An 11,644-nucleotide genomic window follows, 5' to 3' on the forward strand; every position below is an offset into this window, starting at 1 on the left:
AAGTCAGACAAATAGTGAACTCCACAGCAGGCACTGACGTCCGTATCAAAAAATAAATCCATCCACACATATTTGAGACACTTCAACTGAATCGCTGCTTCTCGATTATATATCCACTGTCCGCTGGGCGAAGCATGGTCACAGCGGATCCTTCTTTCTCACTGCCTTATCCAGAAACGACCCCTCCCTGCATGAAGTCGCAACGCCCTGGCGTGACGTAGGCTGTTTCGTTGGTGTTGAAAAGCCGTTGCAGTTCTTCATAGTGCCATTGAAGTGAGTCATCTCTAGGAAGTGTGGTAAAAAGGAAAAAGAAAAAAAAAAAAAGTTAGAACTGTTCCGTGAACAGCAGAGAGCTCAGATAGAGTGAGTACTGGGTAAGGCGACGGAAAATATTGAGATTGAGCAGGCAATAGGTTTTAAAGCGAACGTTAACCTGCGTGAGTCACTCTCTAACTACAGGTTCACTGGTCTCAACTGGATTTGACTGCTGAAGGTGTGCTGCTGACTTTAGGGTGAAGTTTGCGCACCTGAGAGGATCTTTAATAGCGTAGTGTAGGTCTACCTGTTGTGCAACAATATTAAAGGCACGATAAGAAACAGCCTTTACGCGCAGGGATAACACTTAACAAAATAGCCTATTTATTGTAACTGGTGAGATCTGTGAGGTGTTTTAGGTTAGTTTAGAGGAGCATAATTGCACGCTGTCTTTGCCAACTCTTCTCTGGATATCCCAAATTAACGACGTCTCGAGTCAGAGGATTTTTGTTCCTGTTGGTGCCTTTTCATTGCGAGGATTTAAGAAGCAAAACGGGGGTTCAGAGCCCAAACCGTCTACTGAAATCTTCCTTTTTCCTGGATCATGTACCAGGACTACGCCGGGAACTACGACACCTCGTCCCGCGGAAGCAGCACCTCTCCGGCCCAGCCAGAGTCCTTCACAAGCGGCAGCAGCACGATCGGAAGTCCGATCTCTACCTCAAGCTACCAGGTAACACCAGGAAACACCGGCTGTTGCCACATTATCTGTAAATAATGCACCCATACGTATCCGTCTTGATTCTATTTCATGTGCACAACCTCTTAGAATTGCAGTTTTTTTTTGGTGCTATAGATTATTAATATTAATATTATTAATCTTTTGCCATGTTACAGGCTCCACTCGTTAACAGGGATTTAGGAATTCTCCATGTCGCTTGGGCAAAAAAAAAAAAAAAAAACACGATAAACCTAATGACACAAATTGCACCGAGTGACTCAGAAGCAAACACTCGATCCATGCACAAGTACTCTGGACTCATACCATTTGAATTCTGTCATGGGTCATGAAAACGCCATCGAATGATGCAGCCAACTTTTAACTGAATATCACATTTACCTGATGCGCATGGGGAGTTTGATCATATAAATGTAAAATAAGCATCGTTCCTCAGTTGGTCCTTATGCTAAAACAAAAGCTCTAAGCCTATAGGTTCAGAAGGCAGATGTACGGTGATTTGTTTTCTGTTTTCTGAAACAGAAATGGGACACATTAGAATTCCAAATTACTTATCTGTGCGTAAAATATAATATTTGGGAGTATTTACGCTTTCGCGTCGTACTAAAGACGCACTTTACGTGTTATAAGCACGATACATTCTTTGGAAGACATTTATAACACACCCTCGTTCGCTATAAACACATCGCGACAGTCTAGCATAAATTGAGTAGAGATAAAATACACAGTGGAGAAGCAACAGGCATGTACGGTGTAATACGGGCATTAACACAAGGGTCAGGAAATGTTCTCATTGTTACTGGGCACCAGTTCAGTCTGTTCGGAGTGCACGAAAGACACGAGCCGTTGGAAGAAGAAAAAAAAAAAAAAGAAAAAAATTTAAATATCTATATATATATATTTTTTTCCACTTAAAGTTTGCACTGAATCATTACAAACGACCTGTTAATGTTTAGATTGTAGTCGGATTTCTCTCAGGCGGGAGCGGGGCCGGGAGCGCAGGATAGCCAATAACTAGAAGAAAAAAAAAAGGGGGAAAGAAACCTCGGTGCTCCGAGAGACTTTTGAAAAACACAAGTCTCCAAGATTTGATCACAGGTTTTAGTGAGACATACCCCACATACACTCCAGGCGTGCCGGTACACCGCCAGGAAGACGCCGTGCCAACATATTCGCAAATAAAAGGAGATAAATCCGGGAAGAGACATGTTGTTTACCCGCAGCCAAGTGTTGCGTACACAGCAATTCTGTGGAAAAGCGTCGTCAGGCTCACGCAACATGACGGTAAACGACTTTTGGCCAGTATCTATCATTGCTCTGCTTCCCTGTAATCACACACTGGCTGTCTGTTTCCCATTACAGCGGGCTGGAACACGACTTCTTTGTTCGGTTTATTGAGACGTAACACAACAAGGCAGGCCAATAGAATTTTGTCAGACCAAGTTTTATCTGTTTCACCGGGGCTCCTATGTGACTCAGTGTTTGCCATTCGCACTCCGTTGCATTCACATTCTTTCAGTAAACTAGATTTTTAACGCAGCCAAGTTCGCCAGAAATAACAATTCTGGCGAAGTGTCTGGCTCGTTACAGCCGGGCTGTTTCCCCCTTTACTGGAATTGACCGCGTTTCACATGTGCTTAACAAATCCCATACACAATGACTCACCAGATAAACAAAGTTCCAATAGACTGCCGGGATATCCGACGGAAAGTCGGGAATAACGGGGAGATGGGGACGTGCGTAAATTACGCACACAGGAGGCAGGCAGCTCGTCTGTTTGTGGACTCCAGAGACATAAAGTAATGCTGATCTGACGTCGGTTCTCATACAGGACATTATAATTACACAGTCACACATGCATGTCCACTGTAGATATTTATGCATCATAACTGGAGGAACTTGAAAGAAAGGATCCAAATACACAAGTGTGGAGTGACTTGTCTTAGAATATCTTGCATGACAATATGGCTTTAGACACACACACACACACACTCACACACACACACAACTACAGGCGAATGCATTATTTAACTTTAAATAATACATTTGTGAAGGTTCAAGTTCATTCCAACACCTTTTTTTGAATAGTTTATTTTCCTATGAGATTTTGTATTAAAATCCGTCTGTTCTTGCTCTGGACAACATAAGCACGCCTCTGCCAGCATATGACCCTTTATTTATCTACCCTCTCAAAAGTCCATCTTTAGGTATAATCACCCTCCTGCCAGTCCAGACATGTGGAAGACTTTCCCAGTGCTGTGTTTTGTCTCATGCGTATTGTAGTAAAGTGAGATGTTCTGGACACCTTGGGCTTTCCCACATGATTCACTGCATGTGTCACTGTTCCACTCCAGGGGTTACATACACAGTGGTTTGCCTATGTGGATTGAATCATTACTATAAGCTTGAAATATGGAAAATGTGTGAATTTGTAATAATGGCTGGTGGTCGTGGCGGTGGTGCGTTCGTGTAAGAAATGCCTTATAGGTTTTGACTAAAACGCTTATGGAGTTGAGCTGCACGTGTTGATCCACGGCAGCGGCGGATGCCAATCCAACAATTCTCGGAAATTTCCTCATGCAACCTGTCTCACTTTCTTCTCTTTTCAGAAGTACAGGGTCGACATGCCCGGCTCTAACAGTGCCTTCATACCCACAATCAATGCAATCACGACCAGCCAAGACCTGCAGTGGATGGTACAGCCCACCGTCATCACCTCCATGTCCAACCCTTACTCCCGCTCCCACCCGTACGGCCATCACCTGACCAATGGGCCGGGGCTGCTGGGGCACAACACACTGGCTCGGCCCGGGGTCATCCGATCCATTGGGGACGCAAGGGGCCGACGCAAGAGAGATGAACAGGTGAGGGGGCAAAAAGACCACCAGGGGACGTTCCTTTTCTTTGTACAAGGTGCTATTATTCATCAGAATGCCTTTTATAAAGCGAGTTGAAGTGTGTTTGTCCTGAAAACGAAGCAAAATACTGTTATTTTCATTGGAAAGCATTAAACATGTTTGTTTAACGGCAAGAAAAAAACAAATCGTTGAGTTTGTTCCATCGTGTCAATAAAGTCTAAATCTCTGTATCATTATTCTACTCACAGCCAGCCAGCAGCAGTACCCAGCTCTTGTTTATACTCTTGCTCTTTGCTTCATATTGATTGTGCGTCTCTCAAACAGCTTATTTTACCTGCCATGTTACTTCTTTTCTTGCCCTCAGCTCACCCCGGAGGAAGAGGAGAAAAGGAGGGTGAGGCGTGAGAGGAATAAGTTAGCTGCCGCCAAATGCCGCAACCGCAGGCGAGAGCTCACCGAGATGCTTCAGGGGGTGAGTAGAAACCTGAAAACGGGAGATCGGAATCTGTTATTGGGTTCTGCTTCGTTCGATTAGAACAACAGTGCCAATGCTGGAGAATAGTTTTCCTCTTATACCTCTAGCTACCAAACACCCATGCGTCCTGATTTTAATGCAGAGAGTCACAAAAAAAAATGGCAACAAAAACACAAAGAGAATTGAACAGGGGGAGAAAAAAAAAAGAAGTCCCACTTGTTCATAAATCTGGCAGCAGTCCAGACAGTGATTGAACTCCACACCTAAAATTTACAACCTCGCATTACTGGTTTGACTCTTGCTGTGTCTCTGAGTGCAAGGTCTGAGTAAAGAGATGACAGGCGATGAAAAGCTTTTTGTCTCGGGCAGCTGTAGACAGAGGTAGGGCTGTCTCGCGGCCCTGCCTTGGCAGACAGTAACGGCAACTAAATGGACTAATTAGACGAATTACAGTGAGGTTAAGCTTGTCAGGCCTTAAAAAAACCCCAGGAATGGAATTTGCTGTAGGCAGCTGTCTCCATGAATGCAGGACATTTTGTAAAAAGGGACCAATTGCTTGTCTCACAATCCCACATAGAGCCATGCTGCGCACACACACACACACACACACACACACACACACACACACACACACACACACACACACACACACACACACACACACCACAGCCATAGCTTCCAGGGAAGTAATAAAAAAACAAAAACGCCTTCTCGTCTTTACACGCCTGTTTTTAAAAAATCCAAATAAGGAAGTGTCGCTTTCCAGTGAAAAAGAAAGGGCAATATTCCCTCAGTGTCTTCGCTATGATTGGCTGATATCTTTCATTGTAGTGTCCCATATGTCAGCTACTTCCTCATACCTTTGCCCATGAGTCAAAGTTCTCAGACTGCAGGTCAGCTTATCTTAATCTGCATGATGTCTAGAACTGATGAACAGCTTTCATGGTCTTTGTCTCAGATGTGACACATTAATGACACACTGCTTATGCAGGCTCATCTCTCAGAGACACAAACAATGCACAGCCCTTATGTGAAACCGACATTCAAGCAGAATGGACTTTCTAAATGGAATGTCGAAGTCTTTAAGTCTAAATGGCCCACAACAAATTCTTGATTTAGTGTTTTGACTTTGCTACTTTCTGTGTTTAGGAAACAGCAAATAAACAGTGCCCTCTTTTGGTGCTTTAGGAGAACACGCATACAGCCTTGTTTCTGAACAAAGACTGGTAACTCTGGTATAATCACATGCACAGATCTTTGATTAGCGTGAAGAAGAATGTTTACAGCCATGTTCTTTATGTCTTGCCATTTGGTCACTTAATGTTTATGAAATATATGGACAGCAACAGTAGAAGGATGGTGCCGCTGTGGTCAGGCCACCAAGACACCCGAAGCACAGCGGCACCATCCTTCTACTGTTGCTGTCACATAAAGGCAAACCTGCACCAGAAAAAATAACAAAATTAAATAATTACAACATAATTAATAATAATTAATCAAATATACATGTGTGTATATATAAATTAAATAACCTGCCCATACTTATGCTCAACTGCTCAACCTCATTTCCTGTCTCTCTTCACAGGAGACGGAGAAGCTGGAGGAAGAGAAGGCGGATTTGCAGAAGGAGATCGAGAGCCTGCAGAAGGAGAAAGACAAGCTGGAGTTCATGCTGGTTGCACACAATCCTGTGTGCAAGCTCCCCATGGAGGAGCGCCACCAGTCGTCCGGGCACCAGCAGCACCAGCAGCAGTGCGCCCCCCTGCCCCTGACTATGCGCTCAAACTTGGGAACCCGGGCTCAAATGAACCAAGTGGTAGTGAAGCAGGAGCCGGAGGACACCGAGGATGGGGTGGGAAAGCCCCAGCGCTCTGTCATCAAGCCCATCTGCCTGGGCGGCGGGGGTGTCAGCGGTGGGATGTACTGCACGGATGGAGACAGCCTGAACACGCCGGTCGTGGCAGCGTCCACCCCGGCAGCCACGCCCAACGCCCCAAGCCTCATATTCACCTACCCGAATATGCTGGAGCCTGAAAGCCCCTCACCCTCCTCCGAGTCCTGCTCCAAGGCCCATCGGCGCAGCAGCAGCAGCGGTGACCAATCGTCAGACTCCCTCAACTCGCCCACCCTCCTGGCCCTCTGAGCGAGGGCTCGGCTTGGCGCAGCTGAGAAAAAAAAAAAAACACTGTGGCTGGAGGAAAGCATGAGAATCAACTGCGCACCCCCTCCTACGGTGTCTGTTAAAGACCAAGAGCACATTCAACAGTCCAGACCAAGCTGACCATGTGAGCCGTTTCTCGCTCGGCAGGGAGACCCACAAGGGCTACGCCATGTGTTTCTTCTTGTTCTGCTTCAGTGTAGAATTTTTTAATACGTGAAAGTGTCTGCACCAATCCTCAGAAGTGTCATCCCTTCACCATTTCAACTCCAGAGTGTCAACTTGTTTACTGAGCAGACAGTTGTGAAGAGAAACATGCCCAAATCTGGGTAGTTGTGAGGTTGATGTGACTAAATTAAGAGAGCGCGTTCTTAATATATTTTTTGAAAAATGTTTAAAAAGCCATGTGGCCGACACTTGCACTCCGCCAAGACGAATCAATAAATCACTAAACGAGGTCAGCACTCTACTGGAATTTCCGAGGAGAGAAAGAGACAATGAGCAAAGACTCCCTCTTGTCGTTTTTTTTTTCCATTTTGATTTGTCTTTTTCGTAACTTGGACCTTGATTCAGGAATCGCTACTTAGAGTGCATACACATTTCTAACGCTATCTCCATCTCCTTAAATGTATTTATGGCCTGTGCTGAATACATTTTACAAAGTGTTTTGTTGAGACATTGTCCTCTCCTTAATCTGCCTGTAGAAAAGCAAAATGGTCCTCTGTGGGGCGACCAAAGCATTCCTCAGTGTTGCAAAGGATACGAGCCAACTTTCAATCAATGACTAGTTCCTCAATACTCTATACCTTCTATTTTGCCATAGCGGCTCGACTTTACAGTAGTATTGGTGTGCTTTTCCTCAGTGATTCTGTACCTGAACTTTGCAACCTGTTTATGACAAAGTGTATGTGATTTACATTGATGTCAGGGATATCTCTTATGTGTAGTAGAACCCCCATTGTGAAGAGCGTTGCAGGACTGCAGGCGGTTGTATGGTCTAGCCAGAGTGTTGCAGAGGTGGTACTTTTACCTGAAGGGTTGATAAACCTCTCCTTCCTTGTGTCACGTCCAAGAAAAGAGGTTTTATCTTTTCGCTCAGACGACATAAAAGTTTGAACAAAGCCCTTCTCCTCCGCTGGATGCCGTGCTCCTTCCTTTGTTTCTGACATTCTCTAAATAAAGGTCTAACCTTTTTTCAACACTGCCTCTCAGAGCAGGTCAGGTTTCAAAAAGCCAAAAAGGTTTGTATGACACATGTTATCCTGTAATTCGTCAATCTTTGTCTAAAAGGAGGGATTTTGCTCAAATTTTGAAAAAAGCCACTGTGGTCTAGACTGTCGCCAGCTGCCAATGATGTCAACCCTGTTTATACTGTGTTTGTAAATCTGTCACTTTTAGTAAAGAAACCATGTTTAAATTGAACTCAGATGTGCTGATTTATGGGTGTATGAACGTATGCCAACACCGAGGTACTCAGTAGAAACTTAGTGGAAGCCTTGTTGGGTAAGACACAGTTCACTTTTTGACAATGAGGAAGGGATAAGAGGACTCTCTCTACAGCTGGCCTGAGATGAAAGAGGGGACACCTTGACAAGATGTAATATTTCTGAAGTTCTATGAAGCACTTCTTTTTCATTTTTTTTTTACGTGTGTATCTTAAAGGGATGAGGGTTTTCAATACTGGGCACTGAGAAGGACACAACAGATATTTCTTTTTTTGTTTACTTCAAACATTCCTAATGAATATAAGTGTCAGGGGTCAAAGAGGGGGAATGTCATCTCTGCTTGAACACTTCTTGTTTGTTAACAAAATTAATAAAAGTTGTGGTTGGAAGACTTTCGTTGCTCTGGATGCTGAAAACGGACTTTGCAATTCAATACAAGCTGCTGCTACTTTGGAAAGAACGTGTCGGCTGTTTATCATTTGATGGTGTTGGTTTAAAATCACATGGAAGCAGCAGGAGATATTTAATCCTGTCTGACAAAATAAAAAGGTGAATTGAGAGCCAAAAACATTACTGTGGGTGAGTCTGATATGTCTGTATGTTGGAATATTGTGAGGCCCCTCGACACACATAGGAAAGCCATTGACTGTAGATCTTCTGCTGTACATGTCATCAACTGTCTGTTGCCTGTTTTCAACTACTATTACTTCTTTTCCAAATGCTTTAACTGTTTAAAATGATTCAAAATTAATAAAAAAAAAAACAGCAATATGTATAGCAGTGTTTGTTAATTTAAATGAATAATAATAATAATAATAACAATAACAATAATAATAATAACAATAATAATAATAACAACAACAACAACAACAACAATAATAATAATAATAATAATAAAAAGAAATTCAACCTGAAATTGTCCTGTTTCATTCATGGGAATGCACTCACATCTATGAGTAAATTAACATCAAACTTTTTTCCAAAGGGCCTTCATTACGCTCCATGTTTTAAATATCAGCCACATTCTGATCATTACAAAACAAGACAGACTTTTTGGCACTTTTTTTTTTTTTTTTTAAATGTGCTCAGTAGAATTGACGGAGACGACAACTGACCTGCACAGGTCAATCGTCAATAGCAAGTAGCTTGTAAGAAAAAAAAACCCTAAACCACAGAACACTCAGACAAGGCAGAGAGCTTACTTTTTTGTGCAATGCTGATATGAAAGCAATAGATGACAGTGGTGTTTAATCTACACCTTTTTAACATAAACTGGCCAATGGGTGTTTATTCAGTGTTATAAAATTATAGACACATTATGTTGGTATTTTGTTCAGTTAAATGCATTATTTTGTACCACTCCGATGTGGTAACAATGAGAATAAAACACTGATTTAAATGAAATGGGACCAACAGGCTTCATTCACTATTAAATTATGTCATTTATACGTAATTCTCCAGGCCTTCATTGAAAAACTGAACTAAAACACTTGGATGCACTACACCTTCATCAATATGGGACAATACTGTCCTGGTAATGATGTAAAATCAGCTGCAATAAATCCACAAAATTGGAAAACGTGTCTGTTATCTGGAACCAACTGACAAGAAAATAATCCTATTGGGCCTAGAACATCCTTTTGGTTTCACTGGGAGTATTTTGTCCATCCCAATTAAATTGGAGTCGTCCAATTAGTGGCCTCTCAGCTGTCTATTCTAACAGCGGCATACTTGCTTTTTTTTTTTTTTTTTTTTTTAACTTTGAAAGTGGACCAGGAGTGTTTACTCTACTGCCTCGGCGAGCTGAACATGGTTCGAATCACAGGGTTAGTATATGCTGCCCTCAAGTGTTCACAGGCGGGAATTGCAACACTGGGTTTAAATGGCAGTCACAGAGAAACTCATGGTAGTTTGTATGTCAATACTAATACAAATGTTAGTCATTTCCCCCTCCTGAATAATCAGTCTTCTGAATGGTCTGCTCAGACATGCCTGACCAAGCACCGCTAACAGCAACAGAGCAACTGTTTCAAATCATTTCTATTATACTATACAAATGTGAGATTCTGTGACATGGTGTGATGTCACCAAGTCACAGAATTAAGGGCAAGAGGAGCTCTTACTACTGCAAGATCTTTATACATCTATAACACACTGAAGGAAAGTGGAAGAAAATAAAGCAGCATAATAGTCCCCCTTTAATAGTCTCCCCGGTTATACTCTCCCTTAGCAAAAAGTAGTTTTATCAAGTGTATCTTAGACTAAAACGGAGGCAGTATACTTGAAGTCTACTTTTTATATACTATATTTTATATGCTTAAGTAAAGTATAATTAAATATACTTGGCTTATACTGAACAGTATAAAGTATTGTCTAAGACTAAGCACATTAATACTTAGACTTACACTTATACTTTAATACTAAAGCTTACACTTGTACTTTAGTATACTGTAACGCCCCTTGTGGACTGTGGCACAAAGACTCCTGGGTATTCTGTTGTTGTTGGTGTAATTATGGTTCGTGAATGTGGTTGTGAATAAAATGATGTGTAAGACGGTTGAGGGTTAATTCATATCCTTGTTCTGTAGTTAAGTTGTGTCGAGTTAACAAAGATGATAAAAAATGTTGGCACCATGAGTGAAGGGTGTTTTCCGGGAGAAACTTCCTGTTTGTGAAACTTCTGATGGAATGATAAAGAATACTGAATCTCTGGCTAAAGTTCTCAAATAATGATGCCTGTATATGTTGATGTAAGTGTGTAGTAGTAATGTGGTGAAGTCATTGACTGGTGGTTGCATTTAATTTACTCAAATAAAAAGTACACACATTAGCAACTTTACTACACACATTTGTTTTGAGGTATTACCCATGCCATAGACTTACATATTAACAAATTAAAATGTGGACTAGAACAGTAGTAGTATATAGATGAGTGTACTTGTTGTATACTTGAAAGTGTACTTTTGTAAACTTAAAATGTTCTAATTTAGTCCAAAGAAGTATTAAATTAGTATACTTTCTAGTATGCTACAAGTACATGGTCCATAGTATACTTGCTATACTTAGACTCAAGCATACTTAATAAAATGAACTTCAGTACTACTTTTTGCTAAGCGTAGCTGCTTGTTTTATTCTGAAAGCTGACATCAGACATTTTGATTTGCGGTTTTCTTCACACTGCACACAAACCCTTTCACTCCTTACCACACTTACACTATACCCTGTACATTATGTATAGGCAAGGCTTCAGTTAATCATAATCATTCCAATAAAGCAAATCTGAATGGGAACACACGAAACCTTCAAGGGAAGGCTGCTTGTAAAATGTTCAAATTGAAAAGATATGTTATTAGGCCTTGTCACAACTGAAGGTCAGTGAACACTCGTGATTGTACACACCATCAATTCCCAACATTTAGGCAGGAACAAAATCACACTGGCGCTGTGCTGTGAAGACCTTCAAAATAAAAGTTGAGTTGACCGGAAACACTGTTAATTTGCGTTTCACTCATTTTTAAAATGTATTCTCCATTATTCGTGGCCTCATGTAATAAACCTATTGCAGTCACCTTTCAAAAATAATACTCAGCTCAGCTTCCCATTAAAAGTTTGTTTAAGTGCTTGAACAGTAATTAGGTTGTCTAAGAGGGGATCAAACAATCATACAGGCAGCCACCTGTGATCCACTTTAGCCAAATCAGTAACATTTTTCTT

At 41.7% G+C, this 11,644-nt stretch overlaps 1 protein-coding gene across 1 annotated transcript; it reads left to right on the top strand.

The window, feature by feature from the left end:
- The first annotated feature begins 279 nt into the window (after positions 1 to 279).
- Positions 280 to 8,701, top strand: fosl2 (FOS like 2, AP-1 transcription factor subunit). The gene is made up of 4 exons (XM_037071221.1): positions 280 to 988; positions 3,604 to 3,858; positions 4,217 to 4,324; positions 5,913 to 8,701. Exons 1-4 carry the CDS (start codon positions 860 to 862, stop codon positions 6,468 to 6,470), a joined length of 1,050 nt encoding a protein of 349 aa, XP_036927116.1. The 5' UTR covers positions 280 to 859; the 3' UTR covers positions 6,471 to 8,701.
- Positions 8,702 to 11,644: the final 2,943 nt, after the last annotated feature.

Source organism: Acanthopagrus latus, chromosome 16, assembly GCF_904848185.1.
Source record: "Acanthopagrus latus isolate v.2019 chromosome 16, fAcaLat1.1, whole genome shotgun sequence".
In the NCBI taxonomy this organism is placed as follows: Eukaryota; Metazoa; Chordata; class Actinopteri; order Spariformes; family Sparidae; genus Acanthopagrus; species Acanthopagrus latus.

Coding starts and splice junctions, on each gene's coding strand:
- fosl2 (XM_037071221.1), top strand. CDS start 860: ATGTACCAGGACTACGCCGGGAACTACGACACCTCGTCCCGCGGAAGC. Junction 989..3,603: donor TCTCTACCTCAAGCTACCAG/GTAACACCAGGA, acceptor TTCTCTTTTCAG/AAGTACAGGGTCGACATGCC. Junction 3,859..4,216: donor GACGCAAGAGAGATGAACAG/GTGAGGGGGCAA, acceptor TCTTGCCCTCAG/CTCACCCCGGAGGAAGAGGA.